We start from the raw sequence: 25,181 nt of genomic DNA, 5'->3' as shown, positions 1-25,181 counted from the left end.
CAAAGGTTGGAAGTGAGACGTGGAGACTGTGGGCCAGATCCAGGTGTGCGGGCACAGCTGGAGCTAGAATCTGACCTCCAAAGTGGGGGAGCTGTGTTCCCACCCTTTGGGGAGCAAGTGTGAAGCAGATGCCCAGGGGTCTGCCAGAGGCTTGAACTGTTACAGAAGCCCTCTGTCCTCTGGTGGCCTATGGGCCTACCTGCTGCATGGACATACATACCTTCTGTACATTAGCCTCCTAGGGAGCCTCCTGAGTTCTGCTCAGTCTCCCCTAATTCGAGAAAAAGAAACTTAGCAAGCAAACAAACAAAACCCTTTTTGATTTACACGCGTGCATTTTTTACTGGGCTTGTGTAAGCGAGGCCAGCCCACATAGGTATTCAGCAAAACTGTTTAGCAGACCCCACAGCAGGGCCTAATTCCCATGATTCTGGGAAGTTCTGCTAGGGCACCTTCACTGGAAGAGGCTCTGCAGAGAAAGCTGACAGCTGGAGGAGTCTGGAACCAGTGGTGTGAGGTATAAACACTGGGAGAGGAGAATAGAGATGGGGTGCTTGGCTCCCATGGCTCACAAACCTGCCCCTAGTTGTGTGTGCAGTTCTTTGTGCCTGTGCGGAGTTGGGACTTGGTGTCAAGGGCCCAGGTTCAGTTGTGTAGAGGGCAGAGGGTAGCGAGGGACAGTGGGCATTCAGGTGAGGAGAGAAAGCTGCTGTGGGCGAGGGTGACAACAGCTCCTTTCCCCAGGGTTTTCCAAATCATTAATTTGGGGGCTCTTCTGGCACTTTCTATGTGTGGGGCCTGGGGTTAGATGTTTGTTTTTCTTTAGCCTGCCCAAACCTACTCAGCCTGAATACTGAGATTTAGTAAACCTTGTGTGGCCTGCAATCTGGTCTAAAGGAGAGGCTCTCATCCCATTCCCAACCAACCCAGGACTTGTGGACCCTGAGGATCTGGGGTCCTAGTGTGTATATTTCATGTAAATATATGTATATTTGTACATAAAAATGATATTCTGTTTTTAAATAAACAGATAAAACCTTTTCTGTCTGATTAATACCTTTAGCCATTTCCGAGTGCCCTCGGGTAGGAGAGGCTGAACACGACCTCCTTTAGGGGAAGCCAGTGCCTTAGTTTGCAAAGTGTTTCAAATTTGACTGTACTGGAAACTTCCAGCAGCTGTGTGAGGTGGACAGCCATGTACCTTTTTACAGACAAAGAAACTGAAACTCAAGCCTCAGGTCTGTGTCCTCATTTTCAAAGGTATGGCAACTAAGGCTCGGTGAAGTGACGTGGCTTGACAAAGATGACCGAGCCATCGGAGGCATCCTGCATCCGGAGTATACTCTGCACGGTCCTTTCCTGCTTTGCTCACCGGCAAGCCTCGGTTCTCTGTCCCACCCAAGAATTTTGGTCTCTAGAAATGCCAGCCACCTACTCCCACCCCAGGCACCATTACTCCACCCAAGGGTTCTGACATCACCTCCCTTTGTGACCAATGGATGGAGTCCCAGCAATGATGAGGGTGTGAATGTCAGCTACCTCCCCCACCCGAGGCCCTGTGGTTGCAAAGATGCTCTAACAGGAAGCGGGTTTGAGGAGCTGCACAGCTTCCGGCCCCCCTAGAGCTGCACAGGGCGAGAAGGGCTAGTGCTCAGCCTGGCCACGAGACACAGCTTAATGCCAGGGTTCTGGTAGCTTCCTCTTATATATCCACTTCCGTGTGGCCCTGGGGGCTCCAGAGGCAAGTGCTACTGTCCGTTGCCCAGGCCACCTTCCACCTCCAGTTTGGAGCCCTGCCCCTCTGGGGCTGGGCCAAACCTAACTACTGACTGGGATTCCATGGGGGACTGGTAGGTCAAAGGTCTTGGGGGACCGAGGTGGTAGGGCCAGATTCCTGGGGCTCTGGCCATGAAGTCTCGGCAGAAAGGAAAGAAGAAGGGCTACTCCAAGGAACGAGTGTTTGGGTGTGACTTACAGGAGCATCTACAGCACTCAGGCCAGGACGGTAAGCAGGCCAACAGGAGCAGGGGCCAGCTGGGCGGGCGGGTGGGTGGACTGCCAGGCAATCACCAAGCTTGTCTTCTCCTGCTTGATTTGGTCTGTTGGGCAGAATCAGCTTCTAGGGACCAGTGGCCCAGGGTCAGCATCCGTGAAAACCTGTGCACAGACAAGACAGGAAATGTGGCTCGATGAAGGCCGAGAGGCTGGCTTCTGTAATAGTCAGGGGACAGGTCACTGAGAGGGTGAGGATGGGAACTCCAAGGGGGAGAGGATGGTGACATTTGGAAAGTCTAGAGAGGCGGATGAATCAGGTGAGGGAATCAAGACAGGGACAGAGGGTGGGAATGGAGGTCCTGTGTCAGAAGAGCAGTTGAAGGGATCGTGGTGTAGAATAAAAAATGGAGGCACAGGTGGGAATGGGCCCAGTGTGTCTGAGGATATAGTCTGGGGAGAGAGGAGGGAGGCATCCTTGCTGGAGAACAGCACCAAAGGACAAGGACCTGGCCCTTCTGCACCTTTGCTGGGCCACAGGAAGGGGGTGAGGGAAGGAGTCCCCTCTTCCTTAGATCACTTGCAAAGAAGAAACAGGTTTGTGGTAGAAGGCAGGGGGAGAAGCTGCCAATGTGGGGAACACAGGAAAGGTGAAGGAGATGGCTTAAGCCCTGGTTTGAAGTTGGGAGTAGAAGCTGCAATAAAAAGAGGTGTGGGCACTGCCTGGAGCTTCCTCAGCTCCTTCCCTGGCTTACTTTGCAGTCGGCTTGGAAACCAGCAAGCCCAAGGACAACCCCTGGCTCACCACTCTGCCTAGCAAGCATTCCGAACCATGTCTTAATTTGATTTGAAATTGAGCTATCTTGACTACACTGCCTAGTTTGTTGTCAGCACACTGAGTGACTTACAAAAAGGGGCATGATTCTGCCCCCCCACTCCACCCCACCCCAATCTGTCATTTCCTCTTTGTCCCCTTCTCTGGTTGTGGTGCCTGCAGTGAAGGGAGGGTGATGGTGGTTCCCAGCTCATTTCCTGCTCTTAGCCCCGCCCCTGTGTCCCCAGACACCTCCTTCCCCTTTTCTCCTTCATCAGAGGGCCCCATCCCTACCAGCCTCCATTAAGGGAAAGCCCAGGCCCCAAGAAAGAGTGTTTACAGCTGAGGTAGACTTTTCTGTGCCTTCCTCTTCTCACTGAGCAAGCCTGGCTCCTTTATAATCATTCCACTCTCAATAATGACTCTTTTTTTTTTTTGGTTTTTCGAGACAGGGTTTCTCTGTGTAGCTTTGGAGCCTATCCTAGCACTCGCTCTGGAGACCAGGCTGGCCTCGAAGTCACAGAGATCCGCCTGCCTCTGCCTCCTGAGTGCTGGGATTAATAATGACACTTTAAAACCAAAAATTATCACACCATTTATCTATATCTTTTGTATGCCCATTGGGGAGGGGCGCATTAGTTCCAGTGCAGGTGTGAAGGTCAGAGGACAACTTGAGGGAATCAATTTTCTCCTTCCATCTTGTGGGTCCCAGGGATCAAACTCAAGTCATCAGGTTTGGTGGCAAGTTCCTTTACCCACTATACCACCTAACAGGCTCTATTTTGTTGTGGTTTTTTGAGACAGAGTTTCTCTGTGTAGCCCTGGCTGTCCTGAAACTTGCTCTGTAGAACAGGCTGGCCTCAAACTCAGAGAGATCCTCTTGCCTCTGCTTCCTGAGTGCTGGGATTAAGGGGTGCGCCACCACGGCCTGGCAGGCCGTATCTATTATTATTACTAATAGTGGGGGGCGCAGGGAGGAGGCAAGCACATGTACCATGGATTGCAGAAGTCAGAGGACAACTTTTGGAAGCCCGTTCTTTCTTTCTTTCTTTCTACATGTGGGTCCCGTGAGACTTTCAGGCTTGGTGGCAGGCATCTTTTACCCTCTGAGCCATCTCACTAGCACTAAATGATCAAATTTTTTTTCGAGATTTATTATTTTTATTTTATATGCATGAGAGTTTTGCCTGTGGGTATGTCTGTGTTCCATGTGTGTGCAGTGCCCATGGAAGCCAGAAGAGGGCATCAGATTCTCATTGGAACTGGAGTTAAATTGTTAGCTGCGATGTGGGTGCTCTGGAAGAACAGTCAATTCTCTTAACTGATGAGCCATGTAGCCAGCACTAGATAATGATTCTTGACAGAGAACCATATGACTTAATTGGGAATGATGTTCTTGTAGCTCCTGGCAAACCCCCAGTTTGGCCTCCTTATCCTGGTTCAGCCCATTCCTGTGATTCCCATCAGCTACAGACAGCCCAGACTCCCCTTCTGTGATTCCCAGACCCACCATTCCCAGCAGGTAAAGGGATTCTCTCTAGACATCCAGGGATAATGAAAGGCTAGTGGCTCCCGATTGCAGGTGAATCCCACAGCAGGTGAAAAATACCTTCTGTCCCTTGCCAGAACTTCATCTGAGACCCAGGTTTGAGAGATGAATCTTGGATACCAGAGCATCAGTGATAACCCCTCTCCTTACCTAAAGCATCCTGGTATAGAGAGGTGGAAAGTGTTGGGGATGAGAGGGGCTGGCTGATGACAGCTTCTCTCCGTAGCTCAAGAACCAGCAAGAAAATGAAGGCCCAAGCCAGAGAGATCATCTGCTCTGATGAGCTGATACACCCTCTCCCACCAGATCATCTTGGTTTTCTCCATCTTTATGCCCTTGCTCGACTCCAGACCTCTTCCCCAACTCTTTTCCCCTAAATGGATCTTTTCCTTCCCCTAAGCCCTACAGACACTTTGACCCCTGGCTTCGGTTTCTGATTCATTGTAGGCCCTTCTTCTTTGACCCCACCCACATCCTTCATATCTTGTTGACGCCATCACCCCAATCTTGTCCCTAGATTACATCTCTGACTTCATTTCTCTGATTTATATCTGCAGTTCGACCATCTCTCTGACCCCGTTATCTCTCAGCCCATTTCCTTTATGGCTCCGGCTCCGGCTCCATATGGTCTTCCATCTCTGTAAAGACCTGCTATAGAGGTTCAAAATCAACTGAAAAGAATAGGACAGGAAAACCTGCTTTAGATTAAACCTGGAAGTTTAGATGAAAGTGGGATATTGACATTTATTTATTTTATTTTGAGCTATGGTCTTGCTATATAGCGCTGAGTGCTGGTATTACAAGTGCGCACTAACCAGGCTTAGCCAGCAGACTATTTATGAATCAGCAGAGTAAATGTGGTGGCCACAAGAATTGATGCAGCAGTAGGTATGCAATGGCAGAGCAGCAGCTTCAATGAGGAGGGCTGTATCATCTCTGCATTCAGTGCAGAGAACTAAGGACACGGGGACCATGAAAAGATGGGAACAGATTATGAAGGCATGAACCATATTTCACAAGGCTGAGACCGGAGTGAGGTGAGGAAAGACGACAAAGTCCCACAATTTAGAAACCAATCACTCCAGGGACATTGTGCAAACGTCGTAGGTCCCTCATTCTAAGGATGATGCATGTTAACACATGCAAAACCCTGAAAACAAGAACTTCCTTAAAATTTTTTGCCTTCCATTTTTCTTTTCTTGTCTTACCCAAGTTTTAGTGATGAACAAAAATACAAAGGATATGAAAACCAGATCACAGGAAATGAAAACCGGTGGTTGGTGGGATTATTATTTATATCCTTTACCCTGGTTTTCTGTCATATTTGTTCTACAAAAAGCTTGGGAAGGCAGGTGGATCTCTGTGAGTTTGAGGCTAGCCTGGTCTGCAGAGTGACCAGACACCCAGGACTGTTAGACAAAGAAACCCTGTCTCAAAAAACAAAACAAACTGGGCTGGAGAGATGGCTCAGAAGTTAAGATCACCAGCCGCTCTTCCAGGGGTCCTGAGTTCAATTCCCAGCAACCACATGGTGGCTCCCAACCATCTGTTTTGAGATCTGGTGCCCTTTTCTGGTGTGCAGATATACATGGAAGGAGGATGTTGTATGCCTAATAAATAAAATCTTTAAAAAAAAAAACAAACCAACAGCAAACAAAAAGCTTGGGTTAACTTCTGAGACCCAACACAAGGAACAAATAATTGACTGAGGAAACTGGATTGAAGGGAAATCAAGAATAGGACCCAGAAATGCTTATCAGATAGTTCTATGTGGCTGCTAGGGATGAACTGCGTAGCAGTTAAGGTCATATGAAACTCACAAGGCTTTTAGGGAACAAAAAAAAAAAAAAAATAGGTAGCTGAGAAGAAACACAGCTTTCCCTGACACTGACATATGTGAGGAATTTCACTGGTGAATTCCAGTCAACAGTGTTTTGTCAAAGGCAATGCCCTTTATCAAATCTCTCAGGGACTTCAGCGATTCTCACCGAATTCGGAATCAATTCATTGTGTAAAATCTAACAAACATTTGAATGCCTCATGTTTCACCACAGTGAGAAATATGATTCTCTGACAAGAGAGTACCATTTGTCAGGACCTATAAGTATAACCTCTTATAATAAAGTGTGGTCAGTACTGTAACACTGGAGGCTGGAGAGAGGGTTCAGTAGTTAAAAGCATTTGTGCTTCTTGCAGAGGACCTGGGGTTAGTTCTCAGTATCCAGGTAGTGTAGCTCACATCTGCCTGTAACTCCGCTTCCTCCTTAATCTGACTCCCTCTTCTAGAATCCTCAAGCGCCTGCATTCACATGGTGCACATACAGGATTACGCATATACACACACAAATTAAATACATCTTTAAAAAAATGTTGAGATGAGCAAAGGGCTATGGAAACTATAATAAAGATATGAGCAAAGAGTTCAGGACCAATAGTGATCTTTTTTATTAATTTCTGTCTTATTCTCCTGTATATGTGTGTGGTGATTTGAGGTTGTTATTTGGGATCATACTCCATCACTCTCAACCACATTATTTTTGGCAGTGTCTCTCAATCAAACCCACAGTGTGCGATATGGCTAGTGTCACCAGCTGATTGCTCTGGGGGCATCTCCCGTCTCTACCTTGTGAGGCTGGAATTGCAAGCCATTTACATGAATTCACGTGGATTCTGGGGGGATCTGAACCCCAGTCCTCTTGCTTTCCAGGGAAGCACTCCTGACTGCTGAGCCACCTCTCCAGCCCTTGTTTAGTTTTTTTGTTTTGTTTTGTTTTTAAAGATGGTCTTATTATGTTGTAGTTGGGCTCAAGTAATTCTCCTGCTTCAACTTCCCAAGGAGCTGGGACTATGGGCATGTACTACTTTGCCCAGCTGGGAGGTAATGCTTGGGATGATTTGAGTAGTAGTTTACCAGGCAATTGGGGAGAAAGGTATTTCCAGACAGGAGAATAAAGCAAATGCTTTAGTCAGTGTTGTTCTGTTCCAGCCAAATATCTTGAATGGGGAAACTATGAATTGGTTGATTTTGCTCATGACTGTAGTGGCTGGGGTTTCAGAGAGCATATGTTAGCATCCTGGCCAGGGACTCTGGACATATTACACTATGGTGAGGTGAAAAGAAAACTATCTGCATACAGAGGGGACCAGGAACATGGAGTGGCATTGCTTATGTTATCCCACTCTCTGACCCAATCACACAAGACCCATCCAACACAAAGAAGTATAGCATTGTAAGCCTTGGCGGCACACGCATTTGTAATCTCTTTGTTTGAAAAGTATAGGAGCATCTTCAAAGGCCAGCCTGAGCTAGTAATAAAGACCATGTCTCAAACAACAATAACAAACATACAATAATAATAATAAAAAAGACAGCCTCCAAGGCTAGAGTCACACTCAGGTATTGGTTGTTGCCTTAGTGTGCTAGAGTCCTTGAAGAATAACTGCTGACCTTATTCACTGGCTGTGGACTTTCTGGCACGGTCAGTCACCAGGTTAGTGACATGCATTAAACAAAAAGAAAAAGAAGAAGAAGCCAAGAGCTCGAGAGATGGATCAGAGGTTAAGAGCACTGCCTGCTCTTCCAGAGGTCCTGAGTTCAATTCCCAGCAACCACATGGTGGCTCACAACCACCTATAATGAGATCTGGTGACCTCTTCTGGCGTGCAGGCATACATGGAGGCAGGGTATTATATTCATAATAAATAAATAAATTTTTTAAAAAGTCAAGCAACGCCCCCAATCCAAGAGACAGTAATACTAATTTATTCATGAGGAAAGAGCCCTATCCCCTAATTATCATTCACTAGGTCCACCTTAACTGTTTCTCATCTCAACATCACCACACTGGGAGCCAGGCTTCCAGGACGTGAACCTTTGAGAGTAAAAGTATATCCAAGACACATCAATGAAGAATGGTACCCAAGCTTGCTTATAGATTTTATGGACTGGCAAAGGGCTTAGTCATAGAATTTGTCAGGACCTGGTTTGTGAAGGTCTTATATTCCAGGCTGAGGAGCTCATATTTTATTCTGTATCTTTAAAATAAGCAATGTGTATTTGGGTAGGGTAGGCTGGGTGGGTGTTTATGTAGCCTAGGAATTAAAGTGCAGAAAGGGTGTCAGATTATAATTTTAACTTCGGTTACATTCACAGCTATCTTTGGCTTCACGAACTTTTTTTTTTCTCCTTTTCTTTATTTCCTTTGTTTTTTCCCTTCAAGGCAGTGTTTCTTTGTGTAGCCTTGGCTGTCCTACAACTAGCTCTGTAGACCAGGCTGGCCTTGAACTCAGGGAGATCTGCCAGCCTCTGCTTCCTGAGTGCTGGGATTAAAGTCATGCAGCATCACTATCTGGCTGTATGGCTTTCTATTTGTTTCTACTTGTTTTTAAGACTCTATCACAGCTGATAGAGTCTTGAGATAACATGAGAAATACCATGATATTATCTTTAAGATTAGTAACACAGTGGTGGCCCAAGGTTAGGAGAGATAATTTTTTTTTTTTTTGCACTTAAAAATTTTTTGGGGGGGCTGGAAAGATGGCTCAGAGGTTAAGAGCACCGACTGCTCTTCCAGAGGTCCTGAGTTCAATTCCCAGAAACCACATGGTGGCTCACAACCATCCGTTTTGAGATCTGGTGCCCTCTTCTGGTGTGCAGATATACATGGAAGCAGAATGTTGTATACATAATAAAATCTTAAAAAAAATTTTTTTTGGGGGAGGGAGTTTCAAGATAGAATTCTTCTGTGTAGCCTTGGCTGTCCTGGAACACTCTCAGGAAATCAGATTGGCCTTGAACTCACGGAGATCTGCCTGTCTCTGCCTCCTGAGTGCTGGGATTAAAGGCGTGCGCCACCACCTCCATACTAAAAAAAAAAAAAATGTTTATTTTATATGGACACACAGGTGCCATGAAGAGCATTCGGATGTCAAAGGACAACTTAGGGAAGTCGGTTCTCTCCTCCTATGCCTGACCGTGAGATAGGCATGGGACTTTCCAGTGTTATATATATATAACTGCAAGCTTTCTTACCAGAGAAAGTGCCTCAGCTAAACGTCTTCAGCTGGGCTCCATTTCATTTGGGACAACCAGTGTTCTTTTTATCATGGCTGGTAGAGTGTTACATAAGCACAATTTTGGGACCAGTTTTTATTCTGCCTCCCCTGCCCCACAAAATTGCTGCCCCCTTTAAAAAATTCTGGGGTAACAACTGATGACAAAGAGAAGTTTCAGTTCCAAAGTTAAAGACCTATTCTTCCCATAACTGTAGCACTGAAAGCAGAAAGCAAGGTGGAAGGATGGCTTAGCCATTAAGAACACATACTACTCTTTCAGAGGACGAGGGTTTGGTTCCCAGCACTCATGTTGGGCAGTTCACAACGGCCTGTAATTCCAGCCCTACAGGGATCCTGGGATACCTTTGTACTCACAAACCCCCTGAACTAAAAATAAAGATGAAAGCTGAATATAAGATAGCTGTTGTACTTTTTTGTTTAAGATTTTATTTATTATGTATACAACATTCTGCTTCCATGTATATCTGCACACCAGAAGAGGGCACCAGATCTCATAATGGATGGTTGTGAGCCACCATATGGTTGCTGGGAATTGAACTCAGGACCCTTGGAAGAGCAGTTGGTGCTCTTAACCTCTGAGCCATCTCTCCAGCCCCCCCTTTTTTTTTTTTTTTTTTTGGTTTTTTGATACAGGGTTTCTCTGTGTGGCTTTGGAGCTTATCCTGGCACTCGCTCTGGAGACCAGGCTGGCCTCAAACTCACAGAGATCCGCCTGCCTCCTGAGTGCTGGGATTAAAGGCATGTGCCACCAACCCCCAGCAGCTGTTGTACTTTTTGCTTTTCAAAACTTTGTATTTATTTATTTGGACAGCTTTTGAGGGCTGATCCTCGCCTTCCATCTTGGGAGGTGGGTCTCTCTGTTTTTGCTGCTGCATAAGTGTACTCCAGGCTAGCTGGCCCACCATCTTACAGGTGACTCTTCTCTGCCTCCCATCTTGCTGTGATTATACATTCAAGACACTGCATTTCCATGGGTGACCTGCAGAGCTATTGCCCAGCCCTGCCTTTTTGTTTTCTCCTGTTACTGCCCTTCATTGTTGGCTCCCTGGTGTGCATGGGAGCTTCTAGGAAGCAGAAAAGTCAAATAAGACAAGTTTGACTTTTGTTGTTGTTTGTTTTGTTTTTGAGACAGGTCTCACAGTGTTATCCTTTTGCTGCCCAAGAATTTGCTGTGGAGACTCAGCTGTCATTGAACTCACAGATCTGCCTGCTTCTGTTTCTTGAGTGCTGAGAATAAAGGCGGGTTAAATTTTTTGTTTGTTTGTTTTTCAGGACAGGGTTTCTCTGTGACTTTGGAGGCTGTCTTGGAACTAGCTCTTCTAGACTAGGCTGGTCTTGAACTCACAGAGATCCGTCTGCCTCTGCCTCTGCCTCTGCTAGGACTAAAGGTGTGCCCCACCACTGCCAGGCTTTTTTTTTTTTTTTTTTTTTTTTTTAGAAAAAGGGAATTGTTGAGTTTGAGGCCAGCCTGCTCTATAGAGCTATTTCTAGGACAAGGCTACACAGAGAAACCCTTTCTTAAAAAAAAAAAAAAAAACCGAAAAGAAAAAGGGATTTGAGTCTATAGGAATTTATGATAACAAGCCAGGATAAGCCAGAACTGGTACATTCAGGCCTGCCAACAAGTTATTTCATCTGATCTTAAGTCCTGTTCAAAAATTAAGATTAAATGAAGATCATTTAGAAATGTGGCAGATGCCAGGTGGTGGCGGCACACACCTTTAGTCCAGCACCTAGGGCACAGAGGTGGATCTCTGTGAGTTTAAGGCCAGCCTGGTCTGCAGAGGGAGTTTCAGGACAGCCAGAGATACCCAGAGAAACCCTATCTCAGAAAAAACAACAACAAAGACAGAGAGAGAGAGAGAGAGAGAGAGAAAGAGGGAGGGAGAGAGAGAGAAATGTGGAAGACCAGGGCTTAGGGGATGGCTTAGCTCGTAAAATGCTTGCTGTGCAAGCACATGAACCCAAATTTGACCCCTAACACCTACATAGAGAAGCCAAATGTGTGCTTATAATTCCAGTTTGGGAAGACAGAAATGACAGAATCCCTAGAGCTTGTTGGCCAGATTTCCAGATCCCTGTAAAAGACTCAGTTTCAAAAAGCAACATGGATATCTCCTAAGGAATGAATTCTGAAGGTGACTGCTGGCTACCATCTGCATACATATACACTTATCACCAGAGGGCGCACACACACACACACACACACACACACACACACACACACACACACACACACACACACGGCTATTAATGAGATACCATTTATCTAGCTGGGTAATGGTGACACATGCCTTTAATTTCAGTACTCAGGAGGCCAAGGCTACACAGAGAAACTCTGTCTTGAAAAACAAAACAGACAAACAGTTACCATTTATCTTTTATCATTTTATGTTTTTATTTGGCCTAATATTTTATATTTTATATTTATTTTCTTCTTCTCCTCCTTCTCTTCTTCTTCTTCTTCTTCTTCTTCTTCTTCTTCTTCTTCTTTGTCTTCTTCGTTTTTTTCAAGACTGGGTTTCTCTGTGTAGCTTTGCAGCATGTCCTGGAGCTCACTCTATAGATCAGGCTGGCCTCAAACTCACAGAGATCCACCTGACTCTGCCTCCCAAGTGCTGGGACTAAAGGCATGCTCCACTACTGCCCAGTTTATTTTCTTGTAATACGGATAGTGATATTTATAGTTAGATTGAGATGGTTTTCTTGTATGTGTCTTTCGATTTTGGGGGGTGTTGGGGAGGTTGTTTTAAGACAGGGTTTTTCTGTGTAACAATCCTGACTGTCCTGAAACTCTCTCTATAAACCAGGCTGGCCTGGAACTCACAGAGATCCGCCTGCCTCTGCCTCCCCAGTGGTGTGATTAAAGGCCTGAGCCACCATGCCCAGCTTAATTATTTATCTTTAAGCTAATTAATTTTTAAGGTTTTTGTCATCTGGATTTATATATAAGCTGTTAAATATGTATAAACTGTGAAAATAGAATGTAAAGTTATTGTAGTAAATGGTTTGTTGTTCTACAACCCTAGCCCATCATTTTCTGTGTAAATTTTATATAATAAACAAGATAGACTACTGAGTGTATATCACGAAAATGGGGACTGAGGATGTAGCTTGGTTGGCAGAGTGCTTGCCTAGTAAACATAGGCCCTGCGTTTCATCCCAGTATCACATAAAGCAAGTGTGGGACACACCATTATTATCTCAGCTTTCCGGAAGCAGAAGTGGTAGGATCAGGAATTCAAAGCCACGTTCAGCTACACAGCAAATTCATCCTGGCTTAGGTGAGACTCTCAGGAACAAACAAAGTGAATGTGATGGTGCACACCTATAATCCCAGTACTCAGGAAGTAGACAGAAACTCAAGGTCTTCCTCAACTACATAGCAAGATGAAGGCATGATGCCCTGTTTCAAAGCAGATAAATGAACAAACGGAGGTAGAGCTGCCTTATGAACTATTACTTTAATTAGGCAACACTGTGTTACATTTGTTTCCACTTCATTTTTAACTAGGTAAAGATGTGTTGCCTTTGTTAATGATGCAAAGATGTTACATTTGTTTATGCTGCGTTAGTTCAAGGGCAAAGATGGGTTACTGTTTCACCTTGCCTGCCCAAGGCACCTGATTGGCCTAATAAAAACCTGAGCAGCCAATAGCTAGACAGTAGAGGGACAAGCCGAGCTGGTGAACATAGAGACTAAGCTGGAGAAGAGAGAGAGGAGGAGGAGAGAAGGAGGGAGAAAAAGAGGAAGACACCCAGGGCCAGCCAGCCAGCCAGAGTCGGACACAGAATGAAAGAGAGGTCTAAGAAGCCCTGAGACAAAATGTAGACGAAGAGAAACACATTGAATTTAGGAATGAGCTAGTGGGACAAGCATAAGATAAGGCCGAGCATTCATAGCTAATAAGTCTCTGAGTCATGACTGGGGAGCTGATTGGTGGTCCAAGAGAGCCTGTTACAGAGGCAGGACTGAAGAGACAGCTCAGTGCTTAAAATTGCTTATTGCTCTTGCAGAGGTTCCAAATTCAGCTCCCAGCACCCACGTTGGGCACTTCACAAGGTCCTACAACTCCAGCTCCAGGGATATCTGATGCCTCTAGCCTCTTCGGGCACCAGCACTATATGCAAATTCCTCTGAACAGACACCTACACATAATTTTAATTTTTTAATCTTTGGAAGAGATAGAACCGAGGTTAATATTGAATAGCAGTGAATTCCTCTTCAGTACAGGGGTTTATGCTGAGACTCCAGGACCATGGGATAAAAATATTATACAAAGATAGGTGAGCTGGTTCTGTTCACCTGTGAGAACCTTTCAAATGAGTTGTTTTTATTTCATAAGTTTTGCCCTTAAGCTCAGTGACTCCTCTTCCATGATGCTCCCATTTCTCAGACCCCCTTACAGTTTTTAGCTTTTCAGATTTTCTTTATTCTACCTGTCTGTGTCCCCAGTGCCCCAGGTGCTAAGGAGCTGTGCAGAGTTTGTGCAAGAGTATGGAGTGGTGGATGGGATCTACCGCCTCTCAGGGGTCTCCTCTAACATCCAGAAGCTCCGGTGAGTCAGACAGAGTGGACAGCCTCTGTGGGCAGGGAGCCATGGGAGCAGCTGCTGGGGAGAGCTGGAGGAGGGATGAGAGGAACTGGGAGAAAGAAGCACAAGCATGAGGTACTATTCCAGGGAGAGGCTCTAAAGTCTGGTCAGGTAAGGTGGGGACTCCAAGCTCGCTCCCCCAGCACACATAACTCTTTCCATTCCCACATATACAGTCTGATTTAACACACACACACACACACATGATTTGCATACTATAAAATTCACCATTTAAAAATGTTCGCATTCATTTATTTTTAGTATATCCACAACACTGCAACCATCACCATTGATTCCAGAACATGTCACCATCCTCCAAAAAACAAAACAAAACAAAAAACCTCTATGTTCTGTCTGCATGGATCTGTCTGTTCTGGAAATCTCATATAAACCAGTGATACATGTTTTTGTAAGTCTGGCTCTTCACTGAGTTCTTTCAAGGTTCATGCATGCTGTGGCATGTTCTAGTATTTTATTGTTTTCTATAGATGAATACAATTCTCCAACATAGCTACATAACAAGTCATTCCCCCCCCCCAATTTACCAGTTGATAGCTATCCAGGTTGTTTCCACCTTCTGGTTATTATAAATAAGTCTACTACAAATATGTGCAAGTTTTTATGGATGTATTTTCAGTTATTGTGAATGTATACCTGTATACCTGAATGGAATTGCTGGGCCATATTGTAACTTCATGTTGAACTTTTAAAAATAACTGCCAAACTGTTTTCTATAACAGCTGTAGCATTTACATCCCTGCCAGCAATGTATGATGGTTCCAATTCCTCCAAAGCCTTGCCAACATTTGTTACTGTCTTTCTGATTGTAGCAATCCTGGTGGGTGTGTAATGATACATCATTGTGATTTATGTATGCATTTCCCTAGCTACAGATGAGGTTGAACACCTTTCATGCACTTATTTTGGGAAATGCCTCAAATTTTAGACTTCTGCTTATTTTTTTTGTTTGTTTTTGTTTTTTTGAGACAGGGTTTCTCTGTGTAGCTTTGGAGCCTATCCTGTCACTCGCTCTGGAGACCAGGCTGGCCTCGAACTCACAGAGATGCACCTGCCTCTGCCTCCCGAGTGCTGGGATTAAAGGCGTGTGCCACCAACACCCAGGCTGCTTAATATTTTTAAATCACTGAGTTGTAATAAGATTATATGTTCTAGGCCAGGAGTTGGTGGTGGTTCTGTCTGCTTGAATGCCTGTGCATCATGTGTGTGCCTAGTGCTCACAGGGGCCAGATGAGGCCCAGAACTGGAGTTACAAATGGCTGTGAGGCACCATTTGGGTGCTGGGGATGGAACCTAGGACTTTTGGAATAGCTGGCAGTCAGTGCTCTTAGTCACTGAGCGTCTTTCCAGTCCCCTCTACATTATTGTTGTTGTTTGAGACGATGTATCTTGCTGACCTTGCAGCTTTCAGATTTGGCTGGACAGACTGGCCAGCAAGCTCCTGGGATTCCCCAGTGTTTAGCTTACAGGCCTCTGCTGCTGTGCCTGGGTTTTTCTGTGGGTGCTGGGGATCCTAACTCAGATCCTTATGCTTTATCACTTGAGGTATCTCCCTGGACCCTTGTCTGCCCCACCTCTCTCTCTGTTTCCTCCAATCTTACTCAGACTGGCCTAGAACTTATTATATAGCATAGGCTAATCCCAAATTCATGGAAATCATCCTGTCTCAGGAGAATTTGCATCATCTATTTATGTATCTTCTTCTTTTGGTTGTTGGTACTTTGGATGCCATGTCTGAACAACTGCTGGCTAACCTAATCAAGACTATGAAGACTTACCATGGTTATTTTAAGCATCAATCCCAGGCTAGGCATAGTGGCATATGCTTTGAGTGCCAGCATTCAGGAGGCAGAGGCAGGTGGATCTCTGTGAGTCAGAAGTCAACTTGGTCCAGCCACCCACAGCTATGTAGTGGGACCTTTTCTCAAAGAAAAAAAAAAAAAGGAATAAAGGAAAGACCCATTTAAGTCCATTGCCTGTGTCTACTGATTCCTACACACGTCTTCACTGCTAATCTTATATCCTGGTTAGTCATGCACAGATCCACTTACCTATCTCCACACCCATCTTCACATTCACATCTATATATCCACATATTCGATTCCTAATATTTCTTGACATATATAGGAATTATATGTAAATATGCCAGTGAATATGTATATACATGTGCATATGTGTATGTCCCAATATTCTTTCAAGTCTCACACATGTGGACCATGGCTCCTTCCTGTAGCTGACCTGTATAGGTCCTACTTCTCCTTGCGTATCCTCTGTCTGACCTTTAGCACTCCCGACCACTCTGCACCTCCCCAGGCAGGAGTTCGAGGTGGAGCGGAAGCCAGACCTTCGGCGAGATGTCTACCTCCAGGACATTCACTGTGTCTCCTCCTTGTGCAAGGCCTATTTCAGAGAACTGCCAGATCCCCTCCTCACTTACCGGCTCTATGACAAGTTTGCTGTGAGTTGAGAGGTGGAGGGAGGGGTCGAAGACAGGGTTCAAGGGCCACCACTTCAATTTTGACATCACAGGGGTGTCATATGGCAGCCTAGTGATCCTGAGTGACAGTAAAGCATTACTGAGAAGAGCCCTCCTTCCCAGACCTCTTCAAGGCCCGGTCACCTCTGCCAACCCCTGTCCCTCTTGTCTTCACTTTCTCTCTATGGTGTATTTCCCCTAAGGCCTGCAGACTGCACACAGCACAGTGCTGAGACTTGGGAGGTAAAGGGCAGGTTGTCAGAGCTGGGAGGCCTTGGAAAGCACCTAGACCAGAGTTTCCCTACACTTAAGAGAACAAAAATGCTATTTATATAACAAAAATATTTTCAGGAATGTCCCTCCATCAAATGTAACTGTGTCTTCAACAGCTTTGGGGAAGAAGACACGTGACAAGAATGATGTCCTGATCTGAGTAATACTTTTAAAGTAAAGTCCTAGCTAGCTACTTAGGAGGCTGAGGCAGAAGGATTGCTGGAGCCTAGAATTTGAGCCTAGACTGGGCAATATAGCAAAATCCCATCTACTTGCCAAAAGAGCTTGTGTTTTACTGAGTACAACAACACTGAGACTCTGAATAGCAACCAGAGCCTATTCAGTCCATTCAGACACCTTTCAAGGGTCTAGTTTCAGAGCTGTACTAAGGTGGACACTGAGGCAAGGGAATGGCAGTGAGTTGCTCAAGGTCACAAGACAGACTATTAAGTGTATAAATAAGATTCAGCAGTCATTTGTGAGCCCAAAGGTCCTAAGCTTTCTTTCTGTGATTCTGGGGATTGAACCAATGGTCTTGTGCATGCTAGGCAAGCACTCTGCCACTAGGCTACATTCCAGCCCTTGTCCTCTGCCTCAAGAGTGCTGGGATCATATTTATGTGTTTTCACTATTTTATGATGCCTTGAAGATCTAGATGGGACCACTGTAGAATATAGCAATAGATTGTTCCTGAGTGTAACTTGGACCTCTGAGAAGCAAGGGGGTCACCTCTGAGTCAATGTCTTCTTATACCCTTGTCCCCAACTAGGAGGCAGTGGCAGTGCAGCTAGAGCCAGAACGCTTGATCAAGATCCTTGAAGTGCTTCAAGAACTCCCTGCCCCAAACTACAGGTGTGTAGGGCTCCACCCTCTGTATTCCAGAGACACTGCCCCCTCCCACCTGGCTCGTCTCTCCCATCCCTGCCTCGATTATTTTTTAGGTGATTCTTTTCTTGGTTTCTGCAGGACGCTGGAGTTCCTTATGAGGCACTTGGTCCACATGGCCTCATTTAGTGCCCAAACCAACATGCATGCCCGAAATTTGGCAATCGTGTGGGCCCCCAACCTTCTGAGGTGGGTGCATGCAGATCAGTGTGTAGCTGCTGAGAGACTTACTTTGATATTGAAGGATATACCCAAGTGGATGTGGTTGTGTGGGTACACTGGAGAGGGTGTGGGGATCGTGTCAACACAGCAAGACAGGATGGTTCAGCAGTAGCGTAGCTGAGTAATATAAAGTCCGTCAACAACGTGGGCCTTCTCTGAGACCAAGTGAAGTTCTTAAGAGCAAGGCCTTTTGTTCTTTATACTGTGCTGTGGACTTTGGGGACTAGAATATTGGTATTTGCAAGACACTTCCTGAGCAAACATCTCATAATCTATTCAAGAATTGGGCTGTGCATCACTCATTATGACACAAATCATTATTAATTATAACAATTCTCATAATTATAACAATTCATTGTTTGGTTCGACAGTGCAAGGAGTATGAAAGAAAGTAGAGATCTCTGTGAGTTCGAGGCCAGCCTGGCCCACAGAGTGAGTTGAGGACAGCCAGAGCTGTTACACAGAGAAACCTTGTCTCGAAAAACAAAACAAAAGAAACAAGCAAACAAAAATGAAAGTAGAGATTACTTGAGGGTGTCTAAGATGGCTTTCTTGGGGGAAGTGGTATCTGAACTTAAATAATAATACCTGCGGTTTAAGAGGTAGAAATGGAGGTGAGAAGCAAGAGCAGAGAGAATAGAGTATTTCAGAGGCTGGGCATTCTGTAATATGACTTTCCACCCACACTCAGGAGACACAGGCAGGTGCATCTTTGTGAGTCCAAGATGGATCTTTGTATATATACCCAGAAAGTTCTAGTCCGGCTACAGTGACAGCTACATAACTAAACCTTGTCCGTCATCTGCACACTCGTGTGTGTGTGTGTGTGTGTGTGTGTGTGTGTGTGTGTGTGTGTGTGTGTTCAGAAGACTTTAGATAGGAAAGTGTTTTGAGACTTGGGAGGGACTAACTCCATACATTTACAGGTCTAAGGACATAGAGGCCTCAGGCTTCAATGGGACAGCAGCCTTCATGGAGGTGCGTGTGCAGTCCATTGTTGTGGAGTTCATCCTCACCCATGTGGACCAGCTCTTTGGGGGTGCTTCCCTTTCTGGTTAGTGTCCCTTTCTGCCCCTTACCTATCACCGCTCTCTGCTGGAGTGAGCTTTAGTTGTTTTCTGGTTTTGACTAAGACCAATTTTCTCATTTTGTGGGAAGGAAGACTGGGACTCTCACAGAGCGAGGTATGTGGTAATCACATCAGAGAACACTGGAGAAATATCAGTACAGCCAAGGCTTCAGCAGGCCGATTCTACTGCCGTTCTAGCATACAGCTTGGTCTCTGCATTACCACCTTGGATGCCAAGACTAATGTCTTGGGATCTCTTGGTTCTTCTCTTCATTCTTGAGAATACCCGTCTGAAATGGATAGGGAGGGTCTATCTCCAAGAGCTTTAGCTTGGTTGTTGGTGAGGGTGGATGGTCTGGGGACTTGAGGTTCCTGTCTTGGCTCTGTTGTTGACTAGTCAATTCTTTTCGTTTTCCTAACTGGTGCAGATTTGGAGAGTGGATGGAAATCACTTCCAGGGGCCCGGGCATCAGGCAGTTCTGAAGACAACATGCCCAGGTCTCTGCCCTACAACTTGCCTAGCATCTTACAGGCTGGTGATGGACCTCCACAGATCCGGCCCTACCATACTATCATTGAGATCGCGGAACACAAGTAAGGCCTCCTTTTTGGAATCTCTCCCTTTGCACTGACCACCCAGACTCCACTCCTAATTGGATCTCCATTATCTGCAGGAGAAAGGGGTCTTTGAAGGTCAGGAAATGGCGATCTATCTTCAATTTGGGTCGCTCTGGCCATGAGACAAAACGTAAACTTCCCCTGAGGACTGAGGACAGGGGTAGGTCTGGGATGATGAGGGAATCGGGCTCTGCTGAGGGTGTGCAAGGTCTTGGTGCTATGTACATTCATATTTCTAGAAGAAAAATCCAGTAAGGGGGTGCTGCGACCTGCTAAGAGCATGGATTCACTGAGTGCTGCAGCTGGGGCCATTGACGGTGAGTACAGGTGTGAGTGGTTATGTGTGTGTGCTGTGACAATAACAATGCAGGCTTGTGTGTCTATAAATGTGGCCAACTGTATCCAGTAATTAAGAAAATCAATGAATAATTATATACCAGTCTTGGAGACAGATGCCAAGTTTTACAATAGATGAGCCTATTGTCTAATCTGTGGATATATTCATGAGTATTTGTACTTGGAGACTCTGAGTTTGTGTGTGTGTGTGTGTTAGTGGTAGCTAGTGACTACAGCGAGGGAAGAGGTATGTGTAACCTTTGACCTGCTAACTGGGTGGATAATTTGCAGTAGTGGCCAAATGAAGCTGGGGCTGGTACCTTCCAATCATCCTACCTCTAAAACCTAAAACAAAAAAACAAACAAACAAAAAAACCAGAACTGTTGAGACTTACTTAGGAGCTGTCAAGGCCTTTGGAGCTGAGGCTACTGACTATGTGACCCTGTCTCTCTCCCACAGAACCTGAGGGACTGGTGGGGCCCAGCAGTTCTCAGTCAAGCTCACTGGTGTCTGAGAACTTGGAGAGTAATTCTATGGAAGCAGCAGAGGGTGAACAAGAGCCTGAGTCAGAGGCATCCGGAAGTGCGAATTCTGAGCCAGGAACTCCACGAGCTGGGCGGTCAGCTATTCGGGCCTCGGGGAGTAGTCGTGCGGAGCGTTGTGCCGGTGTCCACATCTCAGACCCCTACAACGTCAACCTCCCTCTACACATAACCTCTATTCTCAGTGTACCCCCAAACATCATCTCTAATGTCTCCTTGGTCAGGCTTACCCGTGGCCTTGAGTGCCCTGCTCTACAGCCCAGGCCTAGCCCTGCCTCAGGTCCTGTCCCAGGCCCTGGCCCCCCAGGTGAGAACTTGGAGATTGCCTAGGGCTTGAAGGGGATCCAGAACTTTAGGTTGAAGTTCTGTAACTGAGATGTAGCCTTGGAAGGTCAGAGGCTTCAGCCCTTTACCTTGACTGCCTAGATTTGGGGTTTGGGGATTCAGTAATATTATTAGGTTATATGAAGTGAATGGAGAAGGGATTCTGCCAGGTTTCAAGTCACTTATTTACCCCCAAGAATAGGGGTCTAAATCAGATACATAGGGGATTTAGTAAATACAAGTATGGGTAAGTACAAAAGTTGGTGTTAAAAGTCACTGCAAGCTGGGAGGTGGTGGCGCACGCCTTTAGTTCCAGCACGTGGGAGGCAGAGGCAGAAGGATCTCTGTGAGTTTGATCCCAGCCTGGTTTACAGAGCTAGTTCTAGGATAGCCAGAGCTGTTAACACAGAGAAACCATGTCTGGAAAAACCAACAAGAAAAAAAAAAAAGTCACTGCAAAACAAAGAAATTCACAAACAACCCACAAGGCTTGGCACTTGAGTAAGAATTAATAAAGAGATCTGTAAGTAGTTAGTCCATATGGCTCATCCTCTTAGACCAGGGTGACTATTATACACTGGGAGTGTTGGGCCCCTAGCATATCACTATGAGAAATACCCATATCAGAAAGGGTTGGGGCTGACCTTGACTTTTGGATTTCTGGAACATCTTTTCCTTCAACAGATGAGAAGTCGGAGGCAAGATCAGTCCCAGGTCCCCTGGCTGACTCAAGCCCAGAAGACATGACTCCTGCCCTGGAGGACTCCTTGTCCCAGGAGGTGCAGGATTCCTTCTCCTTCCTAGAGGACTTGAGCAGCTCAGAGCCTGAGTGGGTGGGGGTAGAGGATAGGGAAGTGGCCAAGGCAGGAGCTTCAGGAGCAGCAGGAGCAGCAGCTTTCTCCCTTGGGGAGGACGACCCTGGGATGGGCTACCTGGAGGAGATCCTGGGAGATGGGCCTCAGGTAAGGAGGAGCCATGCTGGGTATGCGGGTAGAGTGTAGCCTAGGGAGTGGATGGGGCTGCCTGGTCCTTAGCCGTTGCTATGCCTGCAGGTGGAAGAGTTCTCTGTGGAGCCACCCCTGGATGATCTGTCTCTGGAAGATGCACAGTACGTCCTGGCTCCTAGCTGCTGTTCCCCTGATTTTGATGACCCCACACCTGGAGCGGAAGACGACAATGGGGAAGAAATCTTCTTGAGTGCCTACGATGATCTGAGTCCCCTTCTAGGACCTAGACCCATGAACTGGGAGGGTGCCGGGAGTCTGCAGGAAGAGGCAGCAAGGTGTGAGAAACAACCTCCAATACAGGCTGAAGAGAAACAGGCATGCTGGGAAGCTGAAGAGAACAAGGAGGCTGAGCCTGGAAGCACATCAGATAACCGGGAAGATGCAGAGGCAATTCCAGAGCCTGGGATGGAAGCTGGGAAGGCCGATGAGGGAGGAGGAGAGGCTGAAATAAGCCAAAAGGTGATGGGTGGTTTTGAAGAAGGGGGTGATGAAGAGATAGAGACCACGGAAGAAAACGCCAAAGGTCAAGAGGTTGAAAGTATAGGAGCTAAGGATATGGAGGAAACAAGAGGAGAAGGGGATAAAGACAAGAAGGAGAGCGAAATTGGGAGAAAGGAAGGAGCTGAGAAAGGAGAGGACATCCCTGTAGAATCTGGAATGGATCCAGAACATTCAGTCCAGGATAACCTGCTTCGTGGGGAGAGCTGGGAAGCTGTGCACACACGAGAGGCTGAGAAAGGCGAAAAGGATGAGAATAGTGACCACAAGCCAAGAGAAGACCGAGGACATGGTGGAGCTAGTGGAAGCCCAGAAGAAGAAGATGGGGAGGAAGGGGAGGTCAGCAAGGAACAGAAAAGTATAGATATAGGAACTGAAGGCAAGAGAGCTGTTGGTGACCAATTGGAAGAGGGGACCTTCTCTGAAGGGCCAGGTGTAGAGTTCCTGGAGGTTGACAGCACAGAAGAAGTCAATGAACAGTCTTCTCAGATGGAACAAGGCCCTCCACAGCCATCTGAGCCAGAGGGGATGGAGGCTGAGGAACAGCTCAGTCCAGAGGCATGTGACCTGTATTCTTGTCCCTGTGGTTCAAGTGGTGGTGTGGGCATGCGTCTGGCTTCTACCCTAATTCAGGTCCAACAGGTCCGCTCTGTTCCTGTAGTGCCCCCCAAACCACAGTTTGCCAAGATGCCCAATGCAATGTGTAGTAAGATCCATGTAGCACCTGCAAGCCCATGTCCAAGACCTGGTAGGCTTGACGGGACTCCTGGAGAAAGGGCTTGGGGGTCTCGTGCTTCTTGGAGGAATGGGGGTAGTCTTTCCTTTGATGCTGCTGTGGCCCTGGCCCGGGAACGCCAGAGGACTGAGGCTCAGGGAATTCGGCGGACCCAGACTTGTACTGGGGGTGGTGATTATAGCCTCAACTCTAGAACCTCTCCTTGTAGCATGACTCCTGCCCATTCTTCCCGGCCCCTTAGCTGTCTGGAACTCCCACCTGAAGGCACAGAAGGGTCTGAGCCCAGGGGTCGGTTTAGTTTGCCACCTAGAGAACTTCAGCTTCCTGTCCCTCTTATGTCCCCTCAGCGTCAGACATATGCATTTGAAACACAGACTAACCGTGGGAAAGAAGGGCTGTGATTAGGATGGGACAAGAGGGACCAGAAAATTATCATCAATCTCTGGAACCCCTGCCTAGCTGTCTTTACACCCTCAGTAGCTGCAATGCCCCATTCCAAAGGCTTGGGTCCTCCAGCTATCTGTTTTGACCATGGAGGCACTGCCTTGGTGGGTTCACCTTGAGTTTCTGTTAGACACAAAGCACTTATCTCTTAGCAGAGTCTTAAGAAATATAGGAAGGCCTTGTTACTCATGAAGTTGTGATTATTAACGAAACATACGGTAGGTAGAAACTTATTTTTTTCTTAAATTTAAATACATAGGGGGAATTCCAGCCAAACTCCTGCCCTCTTCTGAGGCTGTGAACTTCTCTTCATAGAAGCCTAGGGTAGATATGGAGAATACAGGGCTAGATACAGAGTTGCTCACCCCTGATTTGCTCCCAGATCCTTGGCTGTCTCCTGACCCTTTTAGCTCCATTAGGAGAAACATGTCCAAGAAGCTCTGTGAAGGCCTCAGTATTCACTGGAGGAAATGGATGACATCCTCTGCCTTCACTTATTTGCAGAAGAGGTCCTGTACAGACCTCTCTGGTCTTTCTTTTTCCCATTAGAATAACCACCTCCTCCCATTTCAGAAAAGAGGATGTGTGGTCATCACTCTGGTCCTGGCACTGCTTCTCTGCACAGGTGGGGGCTATAGGCCCCATTTAGCAATGATAGCTGTTTGATAATAAAAGTTGATTGTTTTTACACTTAAATAAGTGTATGAACTTACTCTTATTAAAGTCTTGGGGGGAAAGGTATCACATTTGAATGCTGCCGAAATGTATATATCTTGTTTAGAGTTTCTTCCTCAGTTGTCACGGAAACCTGTAGTTAGAAAGTAGAACTGGGCTTGTGGTGGTCAAGAAATGGGGAAGAGAAACCTGTATTTACATAATGTTCATCCAATGCCAGGAATTGGGGTGTTCATAAAGACTTTGCCCTTGAATTTATTTAATCCACTTATTTTGGTGAAGTTGGTATTAGTATTTCCATTTTACAGATGAGGAAACTAAGCTGTAATTAAGTGAAAATGCTTATCAAAGATCTCAGAATTAGGAAGTGACAGTTTCCGGTGCTTGGTGGCACATGTCCTTTAATCCTAGCACTCAGGAGGTAGAGGCTGTATCGGGTGTGTGTGTGTGTAATTTGTGTGTGTGTTGGGGGGGGGCAAATCTACGTGACTTCCGGGACAGCCTGATCTACATAAGATAGTTAAGAACCACACCACGCCGGGCGGTGGTGGCACACGCCTTTAATCCCAGCACTCGGGAGGCAGAGGCAGGCGGATCTCTGTGAGTTCGAGACCAGTCTGGTCTACAAGAGCTAGTTCCAGAACAGCCTCCAAAGCCACAGAGAAACCCTGTCTTGAAAAAAAAAAAAAAGAAAGAAAAGAAAGAAAACCACACCACATAGTGATCCTGTCTCAAGAAAAGTGTCAGCTGTGGATTTGAGATCAGGGTCTGATGAATTCTAGCTATTTATACTTCACTATTCCAAAACCATTAAAAAATGGTAATCAAAAATGTCACATATGAGCCTCAGAAAAACTGGAAGACATGAGGTCTGACGCTAGTACAAAGGCATAAATAAACCCAGATCTACATATGTCCAGAGATGTCCCAGTGTCCACCTGGAAACCCCTCAAAATGATGCCCTGATCCAAGATGGCTTCCCAAATTGCCCTTGTTAAAGATGGCCCCTACTTCCTTTTAGCGGAACTAAA

At 46.1% G+C, this 25,181-nt stretch overlaps 1 protein-coding gene and 1 non-coding gene across 2 annotated transcripts; both read left to right on the top strand.

Moving 5' to 3' along the window:
* Positions 1–1,624: 1,624 nt before the first annotated feature.
* Positions 1,625–24,158, top strand: Arhgap30 (Rho GTPase activating protein 30). The gene is made up of 12 exons (XM_027418986.2): positions 1,625–2,005; positions 13,888–13,990; positions 16,358–16,502; positions 17,563–17,645; positions 17,760–17,867; positions 18,827–18,954; positions 19,398–19,563; positions 19,644–19,747; positions 19,827–19,904; positions 20,384–20,773; positions 21,475–21,752; positions 21,843–24,158. The coding sequence occupies exons 1-12, from the start codon at positions 1,909–1,911 to the stop codon at positions 23,430–23,432; spliced, it is 3,270 nt and encodes a 1,089-aa protein (XP_027274787.1). The 5' UTR covers positions 1,625–1,908; the 3' UTR covers positions 23,433–24,158.
* Positions 7,730–7,859, top strand: LOC113836124. Its single transcript, XR_003486128.1, has one exon. It is a non-coding gene; the product is annotated as a small nucleolar RNA SNORA3/SNORA45 family (small nucleolar RNA).
* Positions 24,159–25,181: the final 1,023 nt, after the last annotated feature.

Source organism: Cricetulus griseus, chromosome 5 (genome assembly GCF_003668045.3).
Source record: "Cricetulus griseus strain 17A/GY chromosome 5, alternate assembly CriGri-PICRH-1.0, whole genome shotgun sequence".
Taxonomy (NCBI): Eukaryota; Metazoa; Chordata; class Mammalia; order Rodentia; family Cricetidae; genus Cricetulus; species Cricetulus griseus.
Note: the sequence above shows the minus strand (reverse complement) of the source record. Positions and strands in the feature narration are given on the sequence as shown.